Source organism: Aquila chrysaetos, chromosome 1 (assembly GCF_900496995.4).
Source record: "Aquila chrysaetos chrysaetos chromosome 1, bAquChr1.4, whole genome shotgun sequence".
Lineage (NCBI taxonomy): Eukaryota > Metazoa > Chordata > Aves > Accipitriformes > Accipitridae > Aquila > Aquila chrysaetos.
In genome coordinates, this window is record NC_044004.1 from 67,909,491 (window position 1) to 67,935,102 (window position 25,612).

Below are 25,612 nucleotides of genomic sequence, written 5' to 3' on the forward strand. Positions count from 1 at the left end.
TTACAACTCAATTGTTTTCTTGCTTTCCACAGACCATGGATTTTGGGAGCTTGCCAAAAGCATTGCTGCATTTAATAAGTAAAATCAGAAACACTGGGCAAACCTCCAGAATTTCATGTTTTGCTTGAGTTCTCTTTATTTGTGGTCTTTCTTTCTTTCTTAATAATCTGGCTGGGGTGATGGTATAATAATTTTCAGACAGGACAGTAAAATACATAGTAGTAGACAAAGGAAGAGTGGCTCTAACAGTCTTTAAGCAGCATGTAGGAATACAGGCCTGTAAACATTAAAGGAACTGTAAAGCCCATGCATTTTGTGCAAGGGCCACAGTGCGCTCTGATGGCTTTACTCATCTTGATTGGTGTCTCTGTATTCATTCAGCTTGAACTGAATTTGTACATCTCTTCCAGACAGTTTATCTGTCAGCTGACAGAGAGATTTGGCATCTAGAATTTAAAAATTAAATATTATGTGTATATAATACAAATATATAATATTTACCAAGTGGTAGGCAGGATGGTGTGTTACCTCCTAGGCTTTTTCCAAAGATTCCTCCTTGTGCCCCCTTCCAGCACTTGATGGTGGCAGGTCCCTGCTGCTCATGTGGTGGTAGAGCTCCTCCTTGTTTCCCATTGCTAAATTGCTCTGGTAGATACTGGTGATAGAAGATACCGGTACTTTTTCTTAAAGCTTCTACTCTGGAGCCATTTGGGCGGTTGTTACATGCTTGTGACGTGATTGCAATGGGATAGAATGCAGTTCACAGGATTTCAAAGAGATGGGAACAGATGAACAAGACAATTTCTGTCAGGATGTTAAGTCAGGGTAAGCTAAATTGGAAGATCACCTGGTTTTTTTCTTTCCTTTTTCAATAAGTAACCTCCCATTTAGCTTTCTCTGACATAGCTTTCTGGCTTGCTTAGAAAATAAACTCACTCCTGTACAGTGTAGTATTTTTTTTTTTTCTTCTGTGGACTAGCATTAGGAGATGCAGAATAGAAAAATATTTGGTGGTTAAGCGGTATTCAACCAATCCAGGTATTAAAACACCAGAACATTTTGTGTAACGTAGTTAATAACCTCTTCGGGGTTTTCCTAGAGATCTGATCCTATAAGCCATTCCTGTTTGGGGCAGAACCTGCTGGAGTGCAATGGTTATTTGCAGTCTGGAAAGAAACAGTGTATTTGATTTTCTAATTAGCCTTGCTGGTATCAGTCACAGTAAAAAGTATCAGAAGACCCTACTTTTAGTCCATTTGTGAAATGATCCTTCTGGCAGATGGGAACTGGGGTAGGACACTAGAAATGCTTGCAACCGTATGTCGTGGTCAAACACTGGGTCAGGATGCCTGTTTGGAAAATAGTCTTCTGTTTCATGCAGAATAATGGCTCTGTTTCTTCTAGGTGTTACACAGATGCTTACTAACATTCAAAGAAATTTTAGATGTTACTTGATGGCATAAAAACGTGTTACTTGGTCTAGCATTTCTGCACATAACAGCTGTAATTCTGTAGCTTCCCCTCCTCTGTCAAGTGTGGGGAATCAGTCAAGAATGATAAATCACGTCTCCAACTTCTAAAAAAATATCCTTGATCCATCTGCCTTCTTTGTGTGTGTGTGTGTGTGTGTGTGGTTGGTTGTGTTAAAAACAGTTTCAGCATGAGGTTAGCATATGTTTTATTTCTGAGATGTTGTCTTGTCCTTTGCTACAGCTTGGGCAATCACAGATCTGGAGAGAATGCTTGAATCACTTGAAAATCTGTATGATGTTCTTGATTCCTTACCAATGTCTGTAAAATTATGGACTTTGCTTAAAGGTTTAATTCTTTCTTCCATTAACTAGTGTAACTTTTTAAGTATGCACATCAGAAGAATAAGCAATACAGTTAATATTAATATAAGACTGTCTTTTCAATGACAGTTCCCAAGGATGGTCTCAAAAGCCAAGCTGCATTTGAAGAAATGAGGGCAAATTACATTAAAGAACTAAAGAAGATGGTAACTAAATGTCCAAGTAACTCTGGGCAAAGCTGGCAGAGATTCTACCAACTGACTAAACTTCTTGACTCCATGCATGATGTAAGTATAACTCCTCAGGGAGTGCAGACAAGTTAAGCAAAAATCTCTCCGTTAAGGTAAACCAGTAGTCTTTAATTGTGTTAACTAAAGGGAGGAAAAAAAAAAAAAACAAATTCTTCTTAAAGGAACATCTGAGAGAAGTTGTTACATGAATTCAAGGACAACTGCCAAGTAAAATAAGAAAATATAAGTCATTAAGGGCTGGGTCCTGCTGCCTTCTCCTATGTTAAATGGTAGTGTGTTCCTCCAATGGTTCACTTAAGGTCAGTAGAACTATTAGTGGGGTCAGAGGCTCTTCAGCAGGCAAAGTGATGTTAGCTGTGACCCTAAGTTAGACACAGTGCGAGTGCACCATGCAGAGTATCCCGCGAGTTGCTTCTCAAGGAAAGATGCTGGATTACTGTGTCACGCATCTAACATGCCTGATGTGCTAATAAATTTTGAATTAATTTGGTGATCTTTTACAGCTGGGACTGTAATAATGATGACTTTAAAAGACATATTAAGACCTTGGGTATTTGAAGCTTTATTTGAGCTTTTCAAGTATAAGATTCACTGTATTGTTAGGTTATTTCTACCGCCCTGTCTCATTCCAGTGCGAGGTGTTTGTTTTACATGTGTCAGGTATGAGATGTGGTCAATGACATGGGGAAATTAGAAGTTTAGTCCCAAAATACCCAGGCTGTTGGTGCCCTCAGCCCAGAGTGACTCTGAAGGGTTGTGGTAGGTGCCTAGCGCACGGGACCAGCTCGCGGTGTCAGAAGGGGTATTGCGTAACGTTGAGCTGCTGAGTTGGGAGCAACCCGGTTCTAGCCGGTAAAATGGTAAGTGCAGAGGTTTACCTCGCCAGATGCTTTGAGCAGCAGCGGGGGTGTATCTCCGTGCTCTCCGTAACGGAGCCTGGAGTCCCCACAGCGGAAGCCAGTGACCCAGCTGTAATGGTCATCTCAAGCTGAGGGGTTTTCCCCAGTGTCCCCTGAGAGCGCACTGGGCAGCAGCCCCTTGCCTGGGGCCAGCGGGGCTGGCACCCGTGCTCTCTGGAGCTGTGGAGCAAGTGACGGGAGACTCGTAGGGCCAGCGAGAGCGACCTGCAGTCGTGTTTGGGGACAGGAGGGGAGGGGTCCCGTGAGCAGAGGCTGAAGCCCAGCAGCACGCGCTGATCACCTCCCAGTAAAAACTGGTGAACTACAGCAAAGGAGATAACTGTCCTACTCCATCCTGGGTGGGCAGGGAAGTAACTCTGCTGCACGAAGAACCTACAGAACTTGCTTTTGGAGCCTGCATATAAATGTACTTCTTTGTACCCGACTTAAATTTCATTTTTGTAGAGACAGTACAGTACAATGCACTTCAGGTTAAATCTGTATAAGAGCCTGAGGTCTGTTTACAGAATGTACATATGGAATTATTTTTCAAATATTGTTCTGTTGTTCATTAAAACATTGCAAATCTTAGTGGGAGGCAGGGGGAGTATTATTAGTACTGCAGTAATAGCTCATTCTTCAGAGATCGGGTTTCACTTGCTCCGTGCCAGCAAAGGAAGTTGTAGTGTTTTAGTGGAAAGAAAGGGGATGGGTGATAAAATCATTTGCAAGATATTCACATCTGAACCTCAGGGCAGCATAACAAACCACTGCATTTATGGAGTTTTCTAATCCTCTTCAGAATAGGCAGTGTCTATGATTTGTTATTTAAATGGGTGTGCTTGTGTGGTTAAGGTGACTGGATGACAGACTCGCACTTACTGAGAATGCTACTGTGTCCTACAGACATTTTCCAAAACACAGCATTAACCATTGGGAGCTGAACTAACCAGAGGAAGCAGACTGCTCTTGCGTTTTATTTAATTTTTAATTAAGCTATTTTTACATTACTTTTGTTTTAATAGAGCACTTTCTTACAAAGGACTTTTTAAAGAAAGTCCCATTGTCAGCATTCTCTGTTAAAAAGGCCAGTTGTCTGCACAACAGTGCTTCCTTTCAGAGATGATATTGGAGACTTGTTCAACAAAGGCACTTGTTTATTTCTTCTCTTTAAAACTGTTTTTTTGCTCTTTGGTTTTCAAAATCCATCAGAATAAATTTAGATTGGTGATAATATTAATGAGACGTGAGACTTACTCTTCTCCCCCCACTGCCTATTAGTGCAGAATTTCTCTGTTCTATCAATGTAAATGCAAATTTTCTGCTCGATTCCTTAGTATAGGAGGAACACTTTTTCAGCTGTCACCTATGTATTTTTAACTTACTCCATTATAATTTTAGAGGATCAGAATATATTTGGTGCTGAGAGGTCTAACTGGAGCTGAGGCCCCATGTTTACATGCTGCCGTAGCCACAGCACTGGCATTTGCAGCGCATGCCTGAAGGGACTGGTGCAGAATTCATGCTTATTCAGCCCTCCTGCTGCCTCCAGCTTTTCCATCAGAGCAAAGCAGCATCTAGTCATTTGTGGAGTTCACTTTACCTGAGTGTAGTGATAAACAATAAAAAAATACTGCTCCTTTGCACCTTCACACTTGCTTTCATCAACCTCATTTTTAAGTAGTCTTTCTGAGGACTATGTGAAATAAAGTGCATGGGAATATCAAATTACAGTCTGCTTGGCTTATATAATATGAGGAAGAAAAAAACCCCAAACAAGGTGGTTTTACATTACTCAGTATACTGAATCATTCATCCACACAGTGAACATATGTGCAGGTAGAAAAGTGCCGAGGTGAGGAAAAAAGAAAATTTCAAGAAGGCCAGGTAGGCACTTAAGTATTTGAAAAAATCAGCAACTTTATTTAATGGTCCATAAAGCCTGAAAGCACCACAAGCGCAACCGAAAAATAAGAGATCGAAACCCATCCCAAGCAGGCAGGATAAACACAGTTTCGCGCACGTGCGTGCACACACCTGCGCTGGGCCTGAAGAGCATGCCTGCAGGCTGCCGTGTAGCTTGCGTCCCTGCTGCCGTGCGCCGAAATGCTCTTTATTTGCACGGTGCTGTGTGGAAGCAGTGGTTGCTGATACAGCAGGCGCTGGCTGCAGCGTCGGTCTGGTTACACAGCGCGCCCTTCCTCTCCCTCGGCACGGGGCGACGGAGAGGGGGAGGTTGTTGCCGTTCACTTGCTACTGCGCTATGGCTCAGCCTTCCTCGGGTGGATGGACCCCAGCATGGGTGTCTTCGGGGAGCGTCGAGGGCAGCAACGTAATCGACATATTTCCTTCTTGGAGGGATTGTATTTCTACTGTTGTGGCTGGCCTGCGTGCGTTAATGCGTTGAGAACCATAGCGTAGCAAGGACAACCGACTTCTCTACCCAGGACATAGAGGTTTCGGTCTTGTGCCCACGAATGGCCATAGGCATTTCAGGGAGAGATGCATATGCTGCGCTTGGACGTAGGTGAACTGTGTTATGTGATCAGACAAACGGCATGCAGGAACATTGGAAACAGATGTACTACACATGGTATCAAAAACTTCATTTGGATCCTCCTCAACATCTCCTGTTGGCTTTGGCAGGAAGGGTTGTAGCTTGCATGGCAAGCCTCATTTCATATAGAGAGTGTAGTGTATGGTTAGGCGGTTTGCAGAACAAAAGCTGAATTTGGTTTCAATCTGGCTGATACTAAACAGACTTTGAGTTAAGAGGGCTTTTGTTTCGATGCCATGACATTAAACCCTAATGTGAACCTTCCCCTTGTCTTGGCAAGGCAGAGCACTGCACTGTCATTTGCTTGTTGATATTTTCTGCCAAACAAAAATAAATTCTTTAAGGCTCATGCTGCTGAATAATTAATTTTTTATGGTTCCTGAAGGGAATACTTTATAGCTGAGGTGGATCTTTCCATAGGCTGAGAGCGCCAGGATTACACTCGCTGAAAAAGCTGACAGTGGGAAGAAGGGCACAGATCCTCGAGGGGCAGGTTTGCAAGGCATGCTGCGGTGGATGCAAATATGCGTCTGCAGGTGCTTAATCCCACAAATACGAAGCCGCAGATGAGCCCCTCAGCTGTTGCCAACACCTTTGGGTGCACTTACTCCTGCTACTGATCTGCCAAAGTTGTGTCCCACAGCTGATGAGCTGTTTGGAGCCTTGCTTTTAGTCCCAGTGCCTGAATTCTCAGAGCAGGCATTTTCTCTGTTTACGCAGAGGCTAGATCCAGTCCCTGCTCCCAGTGTGGCCCCTACAAAAGCAGCAGGATGCAAGAGTGTGCATGGGTGTGTGCCGCAGCAGCTAATATGCATCTGTCAAGTGAGAAATTGATTCCCAGCTCCTTAATGGAGACAGGGGCTACTCTGAGGGCCATCTTGCTCAGTTTGTGATGGTTGGATCTCTTCTCCTTCATGTTAATAAGTGTTTGTTGGAGGAGGGCAGATCTGTCAACAGAAGAGCAAGGGAGACTTGGCTCAAAATTTACCCTGGCCAAGGGCTGAGGATGCTTCATTAGTGTGTGATACTGTGGGTTTGCATGCATCCTCCAAGCATACAAAATGAGTTCAACTCGGGTTCCTCCATGTCATGTCCAGGTGTCAAGTGCTGTGGTTTCGGTGCACGCATGTTTATGAAGAAAACCCGAAGAAATGAATGCAGTCCCTAAATTGGATAAATGCACCTGTCCAGGCAGAAATACGTTCCACGTTTGCTCTGGTCAGATACTGTTGGTGCCTAATCCATATGTGTTTTACCCACCTTTTGCTCCTTGCTAGCGTGAGGTAAATACACAGCATAGCTGTAATCAGAGGCTTCATGCCTTGGTCTTACCTTGTTTTCCCTGTGTTGGTGGGAGGTTTTACTCTTTGAGTTAGAGTTCAAGACTTCATAAGCAGCTAGGAATTAGCCACTGTGGCACCAAAGGACATCTGTACCTCTGAGAATCAGCCCGTGAGCCATCCCGGGGGGTGGGAATAATTTACGTCCTGAACCAACAGAGTAATAATTAATTTACATCATGGGATTTTCATAGGACTGGGAACAAAAGGGAATATAGTGGTAATGGAATAATCAAGACCTGGCTGGCAATGGTTTTCCTTAACCTTACCAGTTGTGAAGCAGGAGCTTTGTATCCACTGTGTGAAGGGGAAAAAGCAGGAGGTTGCAATAGTCCCAAACTCACCCAGGGTTCTTTGCTGCCTGGGGGAAAGGAGGCCGGCTGGCCTCGGCTGCTGCTTCTTACTTTAGCAGGGCAGCAGCCTCCTGACTCCTGCGCAGTTTGAAACACGCAGGTTTTGAAAGCAAGAGGCAAAATACCGCTGCTCAGCTGATGGGCAGCAGCTTGTCCCTTCAGGGAGCCTGGCTCGGTCCAGGCAGTCACCAAGGCTGCGCAGTTGCATCGTGAAGAGCTGCAAGTTTGCCTCCTCCGAATACACACCCGCTCCATACTGTGTAGGAAACGGGCAGAGACCCATTTCTGAAAGGGACAGAGAAAGTTTTTGGAGTGTCATTTTTATATGGTAACATTGAGGTTTCTGCCAGTAATAGCTGTAGCTAATAATAGGAAGATGTTACTCAGCATCGTGTTGTTACCCTACTGCTGCCTTAATTGCTGTATCAGTAGGTTTAATTGCAAAGATGCTCCTGATAGAGAAGTGACTGTGGGCTTTCATACCACACTCGGAGATTGTGAGAGATTTTGAAGTCAGAAAACTAACTGAGCACAGAAATGTGCACCCTTGCAAATCGGACGGTTCTTACCGTTTCTGGAAATAGAAGGGCATGGTGAGATTGCCAAACTAAAATCAATTCTTTTTGCTGTAAAAATTCTCCAAGTGCTCGAAGGTCACTGTAACTGTATTAACTTCAGGGACTTCATTAAAGGATTCATTTTTTTAATTATGAAGAACAGTATGGGTGAAAAAGTCTATTTTATGGAACCCCCACCCTAATAACAGCAAATGATGTTTGATTAATACCCCTATTTCTCAGAGGTGCTTAATACAGCATACAAATGCGAAGACTGATTAAGTAAAAATCTCAGAATTACTAAGACTGCTGTAGCCTTGAAAATGTTTAAAACGCAGCACACTCTCTGTAGGATAGTGATGAGAGAAAGCTTCATAATTAATGACTGAAGCGGTGAGGGGTTATAGCTAACAGCTGATCCACTTGCTGGCAGAACCGTCACGTCTTACAGCAGTCTGGGTGACATGGACTTGATAATTCTGACCTGTTTGTCTGCATCCCAGCTCTTATTAATTTATTTAGTGGTATTTGCCCACCCGGAGAGGCTGCAGTCTCCATTCTGGGAGATACCCAGGACCCAGCTGGGCAAAGCCGGGCACTGCCCGCCAGGAGCGGGCACTACCTGAGTTCCTGTCCCCCGGCACTGGCCCGATTCCACCGCATGCAGAGGGAGGCTTGCAATGCCGTCAAAGGTACCGAGCCGTGTTTTATTGGCAGCACCAAAGAGAGCTACTACAGCGGTAAGAACGATGTCCTGGTTGCATCCTGAGGAAATGGGAATTATTTTAGTTGTGGCCTTAACTGCACTGTCTGCGCTCTGCTAAGCTGTAACTCTTCAGAAGAGTGCTTCAGTAGCTGAAATAATTGGAAATCGTAGAAGTAAATACATTTCTAGTCACTGTTGCACTGCTTGTGAAAACAGTGGTGCTTTTGTTCACGCTGCTTAATTAGAGTTGCCTTTCACGCTGCTGTACTGGAGGAGGTGTCAGCATTTCCAATATAAACTACCAGAAGTAGAAGGTAAAAGCAGTCAGGTAAAGTGTAGTCAGGAGTTTTTGGAGCACAGAGATTTTACAAGCCTTTGAAGAACAATCAGAAGTATATTTGATCTAGAAAATTCATAAGCCAAATTTAGAGGTGCCGGATAGCTTGCGTTACCTTATTTGTAACCTGTGGTGTTATCAGTCGCTGTCACTGCAATGATAGAGCTTGTGCATTACAAAAGAACGCAAACTTCTTCATTTCCTTACTGAAAAGGGAACTTCTCTTTTAAAGCAAAAGACTAGCTAAATTATTTACCTGTTATAAATCAAAACTGTATCAGACAAAAGTTGCTTGAGATGCAGAGACAGATACTCAAATTTCAAAATTAACTGTGGAACCTGAATTTTTCATCCTTTCTGTGCATCTTCACACCAAGGCTGCTGGACTGGTGGGAGTGGGGATGGTACCTTTGAAAGTGCTTGAGAACACGCCTGCAGAAAAGAGCACTGCTCGTGGCTCAGGTCTTGGTCTTGCAGCCTTCTCTAGCTGACCTTATCATATTGTTTACATTTTAGTATGTCTGAGTTGGCCTTTGATTCTCCCGCATTCATTCCTCTTTGTTTTAAATTAGTGCTAGAAATGCTTCCCCAGCCCTCAAAGCCACGCAGCTTTTAAGGTTGCAGTTAAAAAGATGCTGACTGCAGTCCCGTGTTCCTTATGACACATGCGGTGTGCTTCCTAATACTCCTGTTTTCTTAAAGTGATTGATTATTGTCAAGTATGTTAAAGTTGGTAACTCTGCTTAAGAAAGAGAGGAACAAAAGTTTTAGCAGACTAAATAGGTATAGAATATATATTATCCTTAAGGCTCCAAACCCAAGTATGACCTGATAGCAGGTTCTAGGTATTTTCTTTTAAATTGCTGTATAAAATTAACCTTTCTTCTCTGTGCTGAGGCTCACAATGTGCTATGTTATGATAGTATCCGTGATCACACCCCCCCCCAGACTGCTAACTCATTTATTGTATAGAACAGATTATGTTCTCTTCATGAATGTTATTATTTTTCATTTCTTTCCCCTTCTGTCCACATATTCACCAGACATACATATGTACTTGATACTACTAAAAGCTTGCTAAGAAGGCAGAATAGGTTCCAGTGTAGGCTTTTCTGTGATACCTATCTCACTGCATTCAGAGGCCTCACATGAGTGTGATGAGGCAGGAATTAGCTTAAATTGCCCAGAAGGCAAGCCATCAGCACAGCAAGGACAGTTGACAGTGTGACAGAGGTGACCTCAACCCCCTCACTTACATTCAGTGCTGTAAAACTACTCCTGTTCAAGTTTAGGAAAAGCAGTACGTTTATCAGGTCATTATCAAGGTTGCCTTGGGGTGAAGGCTTAGTTTGCTTAGGTGCTGGTATTTGATGGCACAGGCAGGGAGGAGGTAGTGGTGATTACACTAAGAGAGAGTTTCTTTCACTTTGTTTGGGTTTGTGTTATGTTTGGAATATTTTTGGCACAGTATATGTAGAAACAGCCTCCTCCTAATGGGTAAAGTAAACCTTTGAACATCAGCAATTTTTTCCCTTGAAAACTAAATTATGTCTATGCTACTTATTTAGTATGCATCTGTTTAATTAATTAGCGTTGTTTCATGACATGCCAGATCACTGGGAATGAACTAAGCAATAGCAGAAAGTCATGTATTCGAATGATCTCAGCACTTCCCTGTGTTGTTCATAAATTGCTTGTAGGTTTGCACGAACAGCTGTGAAAGTCCTGAAAATAAGTAAAAAGGTGTGTGGTGCTACAGGACAGTAGTCTGTTGCTGCCTGTATTTTCTTATTTCCTTTTCTGCCTTCCAGAAGTCCACTTTTATTTACTCTATCTTTAACAGGGGCTTTACTGCAGAGTGCAACTCTACCTGTTAAGAATTGAAATGACAAACTTGTGTTTGATAAACTAAACAAGCAGGAGTGGTTTAAGTCCTTTGCAGGGACATAAGGCATCAAAATTAAGCTGTGCATAACTTTTGAATTTTTAAACAGCAGAGCCTCTAGTTTTTCTTCAGTTGTACGATGCAGTAATTTGGTGGACTACAATGGAAATTAATAGGCTAACTGAAACCTAGACGCACTTCATTCATGGGTACCTCAGAAGCTGACTTGCCTCTGCCCCTTGACTGACTTGCATTGTCCTTTCTTAAAGATTGCAAAGGGTCCAACATAGTGTAAGGCTTTAGGAGATTCATTTAGATCACAGCAACCAAAAAAACTAGTTTTGAAATAACATTTTCTTGCTACTAAACGTCATGAACGAGTATTCCTCAATTGTATCAAAGTACTATGTAAAACTAACGCAGCAAAAGCCTGCATGCCTGTAGGTTGAGCCGTAAGATTGCTTTACCGTGCTTTTATCATTAAAATAGAAGTAATTCCCCGAGTAGTGATACTGGAAGAGGTCTTCTTGTCTTCATAGTTCTCTCGCTCTAATGGTGTGTTGTTTTATAGCAAAGATAAGCTGCAGTTGCAGTTTCGTGTGGAGATAGCACAAGAGACAAAACAAATGAAAATGCTCAAAAGCCAAAATTAATGTTCATTCTTGTAGTGTGATTAAGTTTCCCACAACATGTAAACCAAAACAAAGCTCTGTAACTGACAAATGAGAACAACGCAACTTGAGACAAGGTAGAAGAAGGCAGAGAAAATTTATTGGTGCTTTGAAGACATGCAGTATTTTTTTCCACACACCAAAAGCTCGTGGTACCTGTATGCCATTTAGTACTCCAGCTCCTGTTCCTGTTGCAGGTGGAGACCACCTTTATTAGGATTACAAAATGGCTGTCAGTTGCCTTTTGGGAGAACTGTGATAGGGTTTCACCTGTGAAAACCTTTGCCACCCAGAGGAAGCCACAGGAGTGCCACAGCACGGTGTAAGGTGCAGTTTCGTTCTGCTGGTGGAGGTGGTCCTGTGCCAACAGATAACTCGGTCATTGTGGAGTTACAGAGCAAAGCTTCCTTCTCTGTCATTGAAGAGCTAATTAGAAATTTTTATCGTTAAAATTCCCAGCATTATCCTTAATCTACTGAGAGAAAGCAAAAGTGTGCTGTTAGCCAGCACTACAAAAATAGAGAATTTAAGTTTTTTTTCAAAACTAAATACTTCCCTAAATATTGTCTCTATACTTTAAACGAGTAATAAGGAGAAAAAAAGCTTGGGGTATGTGTATTAAAAAATGCATTTGTATATAAATAGAAACGCTTTACCAGATGAACAATTTCATATGGACTGCGATGCTGTAAAACCTGAAACACTACAGTGTGACACAGCATTCATGTTGTTGAACTAAAAACATCAGCTGCTCTGGCAGTTGCAGGTTGTGGCCCCTGGAGAGTACACTGAACATAACCAAATAATCTGATTTAATGAACCTGTATCCAGCTGAAATTTAGAGATACAATCGTTTATGGCTATCTTTTCCCTCTGGGCAGAAGGCTTTATTTTCATAGACATTGAGTACCTATAGTTTCCATGATGGCCAGTTGCCTGTTAGTGAAATGAAACATGCAGTTACACTGAAAAATCAAATCTGTGGTATCTTGGTTTTTCCTAGTTAGCTCATTTTTAACAACTTAAGTAGCACTTTGGGATTTGAGTTCTCTTGTTTGCTGTTTAACCCCTGCAGATGCACTGCCAAGTCAGAGTAAGATGCCATTTCTTGGTAATAATCCATTATCAATAAGCTGTTGTTTGCATGCAAAATTCTCTGTGTTTTTTCCTAAAAAGTGTTTCTTTCTGTATTTCAGCTTGTTAGTGACTTATTGGAATTCTGTTTCTACACCTTCCGAGAGTCTCAGGCACTGAAAGTAGAGTTTCCAGCCATGCTGGTGGAAATCATCAGTGACCAGCTACCAAAGGTGGAATCTGGGAATGCCAAGCCCCTGTACTTTCACAGGAAGTGATAGAAAATGTCTTAAATGGAAGAACTTTGCCTTAAGTTTCCCTGTGTTATTCCACACCCATGAAGGACCCAAGAAACCATATTTTAAACATGCTATTTACACTTGTTCAGCAGTCTCTGAATAGTCTAAAATCATATGAAGGGTTTGGGGAATGGAAAGCAGTTGACTCGGATGGGGCAAGACCTAGATGTTTGGAAATTACCCCATAACCCTAAAACACTTAGAAAATGTTCCTGTTCCTCTGGATGAAAAGCCATATCTAGTCAATAACTCTTTGATTTTGATATTTTAACAGATGGAGTTTTAAATATGCCATGTAGTTTCTGGTATTGTTTGCTTGTTTTAAAAGGGTTCGAGAACTAATGAGAACTTTTTACAGCTTACCCTTGGTTTGCACATAAAACGTAAAGTCAATATGGGGCATTAATATTCTGTTCTTGTAAAAAAAAAAAAACAAAAAAAAACAAAACAAAAACTATATATATACACACATATATACACACAAACACACACACACACACAAACCCTAACGTGTAAAGTAATAACAGAACATTTGGTGTGGAATACTCTGTTATCCCCACCTGTGGCATTTGTTATCCCATGTTATCCCATCATAGATGATATACACTGTGTTAAGTGTCCATTTACTATTTAATTAAAAAGGATGAGATGTGAAAACAAATGCCCTGGTATCAATTTATAGTACCTATTGTGCTGGCTTTACAAATAATTTTTTGCAGTCTTGCTGTACTGTACATTGCTGTATGTATAAATTGTGAAGGACCTGAAATAAGGTGTAAGGAACTTTTGTAAATGAGACAAAAAAATCTTTAATGGTTAATAGGATGAATGGGAAAGTATTTTTGAAAGAACTCTATTTTGCTGGAGACTATTTAAGTACTATCTTTGTCTAAACAAACAAGGTAATTTTTTTGTAAAGTGAAATGTTCTGCATGCATAATGAACCGTTTACAGTGTATTTAAGAAAGGGAAAGCTGTGCCTTTTTTAGCATCATATCTAATTTACCATCCTACAGTATCTGTTGTAAATAACCATGCTTAACCTTTTCAGTTGTATTTAAGCCTTTCTATTTTCCTCCATATTTTTCTCCCTTTTGTCTCGCTTGCAAGCGTATGTGACTTGAGCACATCTTAGAAATCCTGCTTCATATTTCTGTAGGAAACTACACTTTGTTGTGTTTGCCACTTTACGAAGGTTTCATTTAACAAGACAAATTACGGTCTCTCCAAAGCTTTTGCCAGCTTAATGATACAGTGAGTTCTTGCCCTCTATTCCCTTTCTCTCTCAGGGGAACAGGGGTGAATAAGATGTTGAATGATTTTTCTTTTTTTATTAAGGTTTCCCAGATAGTTTGTTTTTCCTTTGAATACTGGATACATAAAACATCTTAAAAGGTTAGATTATTATTTCAGATGGGGGAGAGCGATTTCTGATTATGATGAAGGGAACATGCAGATCATTACAGTAAGTATATTGAACAGATGTGTACTGGTGAGAGGGATTGTAAGGTACTGGTAAGGGCAGATTAGCTGAGTAGAATTTTTAGTGATAAACTAAAACCGTATGTAATTTTGTAAACATTTTTGTAATAATCAGAATACATCTGAGCAGACAAATGTTCACACTACAGGTTCAACTCAGTTGGTCTGATTTTGTCTCAAAAATGTTTTCTCTAGAACAAGACCGCAAAGAAAAAATTTTTTGAGGTGATTTTCACTATTTCACAATTTATAAGCAAATAAAAGATTTTGGAGTAGAATAGAGGACAGGTGAACTTTTCTGAGGCTCAATTGTTGCTACCATATGCTCATGTTTAAATAGAATAGTCTTTCAGAGTCCTAATCTATAGTGTTCCCTCTGGGTGCCACTGGTATTTTTGAGCTCCAGTTTGTCCCTTGGCCGGTCAGAATGTAGCATTTCTTTTAAACGGTGGTCGAATTAAGAAGAATTCTACACCCTTTCTGAGTCCAAATTTTGAGGTGTGCTTTGGTGCACTGAAGACAGTCAGTGCTACTTGTCTTTTTAAATGACACCTGCCTTATGCAATGGGTAATCTGTAAAGACTGTATTCAGAGAGGTTTTTTTATATATAAGTATATAGATACATATATTATTTGCATTTTGGAAGTCTAATTCATAGGCAGATCTTTAAATACTGACCTGCACAGCAATATGAAAGCCAAACTTCCAACATGAGATACACAGCATGCAGACTGGTTGTTTACAGTAAAGACGCAGTCATACATCCATCTTTTCATTTACATTTTTTTTTAAAGTCTAAACCAGAAAATTTCAAAGCCAGGTTCTGGGTGAATACAGTCTGCAGCAGCTTTTTATATTAACAAAGTTACTGCCTCCTTTTCTGTCTCAGAGTAACTTTGCTTGATTAAAATAGCAAAGCCATATTCTACACTTCACTGTTAAATGCCTGTCCCAGTCCAAATTGTTGTCTGTTTGCTCCTATTTTTGTACCTTATTACTTTTAATCTTGGTTTGGTACAATTCATAATTCACAGAAACTTCATATAATTAAACACACTAAATTAGTTTTAAAAAGCAATTTATATCTTTATGCAAAAACGTATGTCTGTCTTTGCAAACAACTGTAAGCAGATTATAATAAATCCTTTACTTTAATCACCTGTTGTTTATGAAACCATTCATTGATTATTATTTTTTGCTAGAGATCATTGAAGTAATAGATACAATTGGATATAGATGTTGTAAGAGGCAGTATTCTCTTATCAAGGACACTTAAGCAGAATAGCCATCACTTTTTTTATCTAAACCTGTGTACAGCAAAAAAAACCCCCAACAACTCTAGTTTTTAGCTACCGGGAAGTTACATTCTTTTGAATTTGTTTAGAATGAAATAGGCATTTGTCTCCTGCAAAATACAAGACAAACTAAAACACCTTTTAGAAGTGGGCTTCTGTTCATCGAGCTAAATTATTTTGTTGTAAGAAGGAACGGGGATATACAGCAAGAGCATTGTATACACAGTTAAAAATGTAAAATAGTGTTAATGTACTGCAGTGGGTATTTCAGGAATACTACACATCGTGCAACTGAACAGTTGCGCAAAATAAAATAGAAAAGACTAAAGTTTGCAATATCAAAATCTTATTAAAAAGATACTTTACAATCAATAATGCAAAAAGCTAATTCACAGGGTGGTGTTTTTCACTGACTTGTTTAAACATTTATGAAATTAAACAATTCTACAGTTAATGCACTTTTAATTGTTTATTAAAGATTTGACTTTTTCTTTTTTTAGAGCAATGTTTTCAGCTGGAGGTCAATGACTTGATAAGATAGACAGCAGTTCTGAGGCCAGGAAGCTCAGAGGAATGTTTAAGAATTCTTGGAGTTTAAATAGATTCCTGGATGAAAAATAAAAGCAGCCAGCAGTATGGTGTAAACAGTAAAATCTATGCATAATGATGCATTTATAATTAGGGGTTTGCTTCTGTATGTTTAAAGCTTTTTAAATAAATAGAAAATATTGTTTGGTCTTTATCTTAATGTCTGCAAGTACCTATTTTTCTTTTTTTTTTTTCTTTTTTTATACAAATTGTACAAATATACATGAATTAAACTGGTTTGATTGCAAGTATTTCTTGCATTTTAATCTCAGATAGGTGCTGGTGCAGTGATATCCTTAGAGACAAGCTTCTGCTCATCTAGAAACGATATTAAGTAACTAACAATGTAATAATGCATCTTTCTTCAGACATCTAGAAATTTTGGTTTCATCAAGCTCTATTAATTTGGATGACACAACACATACAATGGCTTCAGCCAGAGAGCAGCTACTCATGCTATAGAATAAGGCATGCCCAGCTGTAAGGAATTTGGTTCACTCAACCTGGGTAACTCTGCTTGCCAAATGATGTGCTGACGGTGTTACATGCACAAGCTACGTCCCACTCAAAGAAACAAACCCAGCAATCTTCAATAGCCAGACAAGTCTGGCTTCCAGTTTCAGTTAACCTGGAGCTGCTGTACCCATTGACCAAAGTTAGAATTTCTCTCATGGAAATAGGGATTCACTATTTGATATACACAAGGTTTTCCCAGTGATGAAATCAAACTGCCTTCTCAGCATCAGGTCTTTTCTAATTACAGTAAGATAGTTAGAAGGGGAAATAAAACTCTTGCTATCCTGGTTTGTTCTGTGCCCTATCTATCTCAAAAATTCACCACTAAGTTCTGCACGAAGCTTGGTCTGTGGTGTAAGACCACCACTTAACTGCATTTTGTTGTTTTGTTTTGGTTTTTTTTTTTTAAAGTTAGACAAACTTTTTATTGCCAAAAATCCTTGCACCTGCCTTCTGTTTGCTGAATTGTCAGAAGGAAAGAATAGTAGAGGATCAGCAGTGTTAAGAAAAATTTCCCGTATGTTTACAAGCAGATGTAGTTGTCATATGCTGTTCTAGAAATAAGAAAACACTATCACTACTTAAAAACATAATGAAACTTGTAATCTGGCCTCAAGCTGGGACACTGCTTTCTTTCAGGTATCTACAGAGACTGGGAGTTTATGATGAGTACAGTACAGTACTAAGATAGGAGTGAAAAAAATGCCCTTTCATTTCAAAGATTTTGCTAGGTAAAACATGCCATGCCATAAGGTTTTTAAAAGAACACTTTAATTGTAGATGTCGATAGGATGAAGTTTATTTGGTGCTTACCTGTGGTTACTGCAAGCAGCACAGATGAGGGCACACTGTTGAACTTTGATGTAGAAAATGATGTCCAAGGCTCATGTAGGTTAAAAGGTGAAACTCCAGTGAAGACTTTCTGTTAAACTGTGTTTAGCACTGGTACATTTACAGCCTACATAAGCCCTCTGTCAGCCACTTTCCTCTTTAAATTGCAAACAGGTAAGAATTGTGAAATGGGTTAAGAGAACAAGGAACAGAGCACAGAGAGGCAAGTTTCTCCCTGAGTCTTCTCTGTGATACAATTACAGAGGTTTAGCTAGCAAAAGCTGTAAGCAATGTAGCAGGAACACTTACTTTGATTATAGGGCAGATAAATCAGCCCAATGAGATTTTTCTTTCACTGCTGATGAAAGACTGGGTATCAGAAGGAAACCTGCCATGAAGATCAGCTGGGACAACGATTAACAACATTCAGCAGCCTGAAAACCCCAGGGTTTTTCACCTGGCAGAGTGAAAATGCTGCCCGGCCAAGGCGCGGAGTTGTGCAGTGTCCAGTGACCAACACAGACTGTAAATTCTTACTGATCCCAGCTAGTCAGGAGTCTCAGCTTTTCCATTAATTATTCAGCAAACACACATTCGACCTTAATCCCCAGGCTGAGGGATTCAATCTCTGGCCCCCACAGTGATGGCAAGGCAAACGTCATTTTGCATAAAAAGCACATAATGAGGTTTTTTTCCCCTAATTCACCCTCTAATTTTCTGCCTGTGTCATGCTTTCACTACCAGGAGTCTCAGCTTTTGAAAACTGACACAGGCATGCCCCTAAGCGCAGTAACTGGCGCATAGCAAGGGAAGGGGAACCCAACCTGAGGATTAAGCTGAACCTGTACCCACAGCTGTGACACAAGGGCAGCTCCCCATGAGAGAATGCAGTCAGGCCAGACCCACAGAGAATGACGACTCCTGCTGCCGGGCCAAAAGAGAAGACCCTTTGACTGGCTTTCTCCACAACCGATTCCCTGTCCTCCTTCCTGCCTGAAGTTAACAGTGCGTTAACTCTGCTCTTCCCAAATCTACCAAGCCATGGAAAAGACAGAGAAGAGCCATGCCCTACGGCCCAGCTTGAGGAAAGAAAACAATCTCAAAGGATGGGAAAGAGGCCTGACTTTCTTTACATGAATCTTAACTTTTAGCATCCTTTAATCTCTACTTCCAAACAGTCAGTACGAGTGCATCGTTTACAGCGCTGTTCAGCAGTGAGGATGAAGAATGAGACATGCCATGGCTACTTGGCTGTACGAGACTGTGCTCAGCATTAGCACGACCAGGCTGATGTGGAAACCCATATGGTGGGTAGCCATTACCACAACTAAATTCCTAAGAGGCAGTGTGGTTAGCCTGAAAGCCAGATCTGATCTGGCTCAGCTCACACCACTGCCTTTAGACAACGTCTAGGATGTGAGAAAGTTTGGATTAGTATTACCTCTGCTCAGTGTTTCATTTCTCAGTAGAAAAGTTTTCTTCTTGTTTGTGTTCTGCGTGGCTCCAGAAGTAACAGGAGTCTCATCACCTAAAGGCAAACAGGGTCATGGGACTGGATGGAAGAGACACTAAGTCTTTTAATCCTTCTCTATATATCTGCCTTTTTAAACCACCTTGGTTAAAAGGGAAAAAAAACCCACCCAAACCAAACCACAGAGCTAGAGCTGAGAAATACATGGGGAATTTTGGAAGACAGCAGCCAGAACAAGATCAAACATGCACTGCACGTTTAAAACAACAGAACAAATGGAAGCGACTTACTTACAAAGCTTGTAAGCTTCAAGTTATCACAGCTTCACTATCTGACAAGCCAGCATACCTAGCTGCCACACCTACTAGGCTAATACCAAAGATTTACATTCTCCCTCTTTGAACATTTTCCACCAACTGGTAGCCATGAAAACTGAGTGTGGCCACACAAAACACCATCCTGCCTCCAGAATGACTCTTCAAGGCCACAAATGAGTTGATAGAGCCGTGGGCCCAGGCGACACAATACCCAGCCAGAACAGTGCTTTGCCATGTGAACAAATCTGAGTAAGGAAACCTGCAATCTGTTGCTGTATGTACTGGTGCAATCATTTCCTTAACACTGAGTCAAGGAGCAAATTGTAGAACTTGATCTCCTTCACAGAAGTCCAAAAGTCATCTTCAGTGCTTGGGTCACTTAGCCAAGACAAGAATCGCCTAAAAGCTGTATGGCAGAGAGTCACTGCTCAAATACCACAAGAATACACCAGATGAAACTCCTCCAAGCTATGAGGTTTAGTGCTGGAGAGCTGTACTGACTTGGCCCACCATTGCTCCATCTGGAAACGATTTGTGCGTACTCCAATGGTCTATGCAGTCTGGGCAAAGGAACAACATAATGGTATGGAGTTAAATCTTAAGGGGGGGAAAAAAGCCATCCCAACCTTAAGGCAGCATTAACCATTAACTGGTGTACTAATCACATTAGTTAGAAAAACTTGCAAGCTAAGTATATCTGCAGTAAATCACTCAAAATCCATGGAGTCCAATTTATAAGCGAGCCTGTATTAGCATGTCATCCTGTCATATTTTCCTGCATCCTCTCCACTGCCTCCCAGAGGGTCTTACTTGAAGGAGAGAAAAATACAAAGATCAATGATAAACTGCACGTAACTTTTTTTTTTTCTCATTACAAGGCACAGATGTATACACCACAAGATTTCTGGAAGCTTCTTCTATGATCACAGCTAACTCTCTTACTACTCAAATAGTTCTACAAATTATGAGGCAGCTACTTGAGGATTCTGATACTATGAAGTATCATTAAGATCTTTCTTACAATTTACAGTTACAGGGGAGGAAGAAAGGGAAGCTCAAGGAGGAGCGAGACAGACAGACAACAGATAAAATGCAAGATGCCTCCAGGATGCACAAGGATCATAGCCAGAGATTCTCTTTTCCTTTTGGCTTGAGCTTGCAGAGTTGCCTATTTAAAGTGAGGAAAGTTCCCCATCCATTTTGGAGCCTGCTTAAGGCTGACTGCATACAGCTGCCAATAATTACTTCACGTCATAACTTACAGAACCAGAGCAAAGTATTCTCCAACATGGGAATGACTTAGGTCAAATAGCAAATGACATTTTATTTCATTTACAGTGATATTTTTGAGTAGCAAAGGAACCATGACGTATAGGAGCCTATGATAAAAGTTCATGTGTCTTATCTTCATAAAATAAATGAAATCATACACACAACATAAACGAATGTATTCTTTGAAGACATTTGAAAAATGTCACGTCTTGATACCTATTATTTTACTTACTGGTGTGTGTTCCGTACTGTCTACTCCACTTTGAAACATAATTTAATTGTCAGCATGATAGCTTTTTTTAACCAACAGTATTTTCCAAACCCAAATAATATTCTGTTAAAAATGCTGGTTATCGATTCATGATCTCCAGGACACTAAGTCTATAAAAATCTTCAACTGATAGTTGAGTCACAGATCAACCAAATATTTGACTTAAAATGCTAGTTGCATTGCAAACAAACATACCACTACTGCCCTTTACGATTGAAAAAAAGCACCCTATTAAAAAATTAACCTATCCTTCCATCCCCCTTTCTTGTCGTCGTCCCCCCCCCTTGCAACCCTTAAAGAATCTTTTTTTGTAATTCATATTTGGCAACACTTAATGTCTTTATACAGATTAGGATCTTCAACCCATAGTCAGGCTCTTCGTTGATTAAAAGCAGTCACAAAAGTGGAGAGAAGTGACTATAACAAAAATCCATGGATACCATGTACACCTTCTTGGCGTTCAATGCACAAAGCTATAAAAACTGAACATAATTTTGTGGAATAAGTCCTCTCTTGCCATTTAGTGTGCCTTCTAGCCATCCTGGTTCTCTGGAAAATTGCACTGCAAAAGAAAAGGAAAGAAATTACTGCATCTTTCTGTCCTTGAATTAGTACTTTTAGCTTTAGCTCCATGACACCAGGCAAAGCATCCATAAAAACATCCAGTCTTCTGCAATGACCAGTTTGAGAATCTGGCTAGAAAAGATGAAGAGGATGATTAACTTAAATATTTGCATAATGTAGGTGCTTGAACTACCTTCTGCAAAGTGTACATGCTGAAATAGCTTTTAGGCGCAGGAGACTTCACTAAGGAAACAGTTAATGGAACTTAGGACAGGTTTATAAAATAGAAAATCTAGACGCCTTTGGGGAAAAGTTAGAATTTGTATCAAACAGTGGGAAACAATTTCAGTAGCTGGGGGCAAAGCAAGACCAAAAACCTGTCTTGAGCAGAGGTGATGAATCTGGAAGCTCTGAGCCACAGAAAAATGGCATAGGACCTTACTCTGCATGAAAAGTAAGCATGTAAAGGATTATAGGGAAAATAGAAATAAGCCAGATCTCACTCCAAGTACCATTTCTTCACAGAGTACAGCTGATCTTGGAAGAGACCAATGGACAAAATTTGAATCATTCTTCTGGTTAAATCCCCTCTCTGAAATTCAAATACATAGTGCTATTCACAAAACACGAAGGAAAGGCTTGAACGATATGCCATGTTCCTTATTGCCATCCTAAGTGTTTACCGCTGCTGATCCCAAAGTTTATGCAAGAGTATCTGTGAATCCAAAATAAGAAAAATTTCAGCTCAGACTCTAAAAGCCCCACAACTTATTCTGTGAGCAACAGAACTAATGAAATCTGTCTTCATATATATATTTTGACCACATTTGACAGAAAGTTAAAAAAAAGAAGCATAAGCCTCATTTCTCTGGAAAACAGACTAGAAAGTCCTCAAATTCCTGTACCAACTTTCTTATAAGAATATGATACAGGTACCTACTTACCTATGTAACTGTAAAATCCCACACTTTTAGCGACCCACGATATTCTCTACCATATTAATTTATCCTCACAGTGCTTCTGAGACAGACATTATTTAGGGAAGAGATCAAACAAATGCTGAAACATGCTGCCAGCCATGTCAGTGTTTTATTTAAAACACATTAACACATTGGGGAATGTGATATTTGTAGCCTTCTACAAATCAGGGAAATAACAGTTAAGAGAGAGCAACATGTTAAGTCTCACTTTCAGAAGCATTGTAAGGCTCTAACTTTGAGCATTTAAAGCATACTTTCCCCTAGTTTTTTCCTTGTGTCCTATTATTGTCAGACAGTGAAGCTAAAAGCTGTGCTGAGAAACCACGGTTTAAACAACAGCTATACCTCCAAGGAATCCAGAGAACAAAACTGCTTTCAAATGATACTCACAGTTTAGATTAAGATCAAAAGTCTGGGCTTACATTTATAATGAGTACGTTTGACAGAAAGATTCCAAAGGAAAAAAAAACAGAGAAAATTACCTTTTAGGATCTCTTTGCACACAGTAACTTACATTACTATTAGTAATTAGCAGGCCCTCCTCTCCCTTTGTCATTTTTATTCCACAATTACAGAGTACCCATGCATTTGAAACTGTGTTGCTGACACCACCACAAACCTCCCTCCAGAAGCTCCACCACAGCGGCTGTAATTCTACCCTTTCCAGCAAATACGCCAGCAGCTCTAGCGGGCAGCCAAACCTCTCCCTGGAGTTTCCCATGCCTACGGAGCACATCTGTATTACAGGAAACAAACTCCAAAAAATGACAGATTAGGAAGAAAAACAACTAGAAAACCTGGAAGTAGGAAATTTCTACTTGTCCTCTGGAGCTCAACCTCAATTTACAATAGAGAGAGGACAGATATTACTGGCATGCAAGTGTCTATAAACCAAAGGCCTGTTCAAAATGAGGGTAGCCCTCATCTGAGGGGAAAATTTAAATTTACCTAAAATTTACGCAGGGGAGGAAATGCTCAAACTATGCTGAATCACTTGGCTCAACACAACATCAAATTTCAAAAGAAGTATTTTCTAAACAAGTTTGATAACATAATACCAAATTCTGCACACTACAGCTCGTTCAGAGATAATGCACGATGGCCGAGCAATTGGACTTGAGTGACAAATACCATTTTCACCCCAGAAGGCTAGACATGTATGGTGCAACTGGGCTCTGTGCTTGGGAAATTAAATATTGTACACATACATTACACAGCTCAGGGCCTTGTTGTTTGTTAGCACAAGTTTCTTGTAGACTCTGAAGACTGAAGAAAGAATTAGCACTCAGATTATACGCAAGATCACCATTTCTAGAGATCAGTCTTTTTTTAAAAAAACGCACCAAGAAGTAATTCTTAATATTCAGCAGCAGTGGCAACTGTCATGTTGGGCAAGACTTCTGCCCCCATTCAAATCACCTTATGCAAGAAGGGTTAAGATACCCATGCACATCACTGACGACTTCTGTAGGCAAATTATATTAATGGCGAAACTGTCCGAATGTAAAGCTGCTTTAATGATCCAATGATCCTGTTTTCTTTGCTAATCCATTTCCAAGGTTTAGTGTACAACAACATTCATTTAAAATAAAAAACACTTTACCACACAAAAGACATTTTGCTCTCAAGCACAGCTCATCTTAACCCAGGACATGGGCTATTTCTGAAAAAATACCCTGCTCAAGAGAAGATGTTCTGTAGTGTCCCCTTTCTGTCATTCCCTCTCTGTCAACAACGATTACAGTTCTTAGCACTTTCTCAGGCCTGCCTCATTTAAAAATACCTTGCTGCAGAAACCACATATTTGGCCTTAAAACTACAACTCATTATTGGACCAAGCATCCCACAGGACTAAGTCTTATGTTGGCTAGGGACAGGAGGGGAAAACACTTGTAGCGTAAAAGATACGGAGCCCCCCCAGGTGGGATGGCAGCTTCCTTGATACGTGCTGCAAGGCCATTTCAGCAGTCTCACTCTAGTGGAGGCAAAGCGTAGAGAAGGAGAATGTCTGACCATCAGTAATGACAGCAAGCGCTACAGAACAATCACGCCAACTCAAATGGACAAACAAAATCAACAGACTTTCAACTTGCAATGAGATCTCTAAGTAAAAGCTTTTTTGATTTCATCTAATCAAGAAACACAGTAAGGTCAACTTGGCATTTGCAGCATTTCTTCTTACTTTTCTGTATTCTCCATAATAGGAAATGGCTTCAATATTGCCAATGTTATGATTACCTAACTGCAAATACATAGAATTTGTAAGCAGCTCTTCCCAGAGACCCAATGCTATTAGCAGACCTTGTTCTACTTCGGCAGCTCCCAAGTTTCACGGGTCTCGACTACAAATGAGAGCAAGACTCATTTCCACAGAGGTATTAGTTCATTGCCTAGGTGCCACTAACTTTAGCAGGACTGAATGAGACACCGATTCACACCAATTTCCACACCTTTGTGGAAACTAGCTGTTTCGGGAGGAAGCAAACTGGGGAGGCAATCTAACATGCATGGTGCCTGGCACAAGGCGGCCTCCCTTTCTGATGGACTACTTTACCAAACAAAGTAATGACCCCAACAAGCTACATAAACAAGGATTGCATTTTGTGGGCAACAGAAATCTCACTGCTAAAACTACAACACCACCAGAATACACTTCCAGAGAACTCAATCATGCTGGCTAATTTTTCACCAAGAAATTAAATTAAAGCAACAAAATGTGCTTGCAAGCCCTCTGTGTTTAGAAATCCCTATGGGTTTCTGAAACAGTCCCTACGGGTAAAGTTGACCACAGAAATACATATTTAGCATGGTTAGGGTTAGCATGGAATTTGAAATTTACAAACTTGCTGTTTCCCTCAAGTATGTTGTGAGAAGCTGAATTATCTTGCAGACAGGACACAGGGCTAGGAGTCAAGGGGTCTTCTTCCTGACTCTGCTGAAGATTTACCACGTGACCACAAATAAAACGGTCTGCCTATAAGGGCTCAGGCTTGTGGACGAAAGCAGACACACTGATACGCCATGACAAATTAGTGAAGGTGGAATTCAGCTTGCAGATGGAGACTTCCCTATATATAAGCGCCTAAGCTCCTATCACAGCTGGTGGAGATCTAGTCAATACAATGAATAGAGAGAGTGCCCACAGAGTAATTTGGCTTACTCTAAAATAGAGGCAAGTGGTTGGTCAGCTGAGTTGCTGCCAATTTCCCTGCACTATAACCCAGTGACCTGTGTGTAGACATTGAGACTTGGCATTTTTCTCCTGAGTTGATTCCCATCCCACCTGACAGCTGAACATCTCT

At 40.6% G+C, this 25,612-nt stretch overlaps 2 protein-coding genes across 5 annotated transcripts in view; one reads left to right on the forward strand and one right to left on the reverse strand.

The window, feature by feature from the left end:
• NR3C2 (nuclear receptor subfamily 3 group C member 2) overlaps positions 1–16,242 on the forward strand; it is a 219,537-nt gene extending 203,295 nt beyond the window's left edge. For all 4 annotated transcript variants that reach the window (XM_030005582.2, XM_030003926.2, XM_030004770.1 and 1 more), the window contains exons 8-9: positions 1,923–2,080; positions 12,546–16,242. In XM_030005582.2, the coding sequence (XP_029861442.1) occupies positions 1,923–2,080; positions 12,546–12,701 (314 nt within the window). In that variant the 3' untranslated portion in view covers positions 12,702–16,242. The remainder of the gene's footprint in view (positions 1–1,922; positions 2,081–12,545) is intronic.
• Positions 16,243–20,522: 4,280 nt separating this feature from the next.
• ARHGAP10 (Rho GTPase activating protein 10) overlaps positions 20,523–25,612 on the reverse strand; it is a 154,170-nt gene continuing 149,080 nt past the window's right edge. Inside the window, exon 23 of the mRNA XM_030006584.2 lies at positions 20,523–21,328. Coding sequence (XP_029862444.1) covers positions 21,240–21,328 — 89 coding nt within the window. The 3' untranslated portion in view covers positions 20,523–21,239. The remainder of the gene's footprint in view (positions 21,329–25,612) is intronic.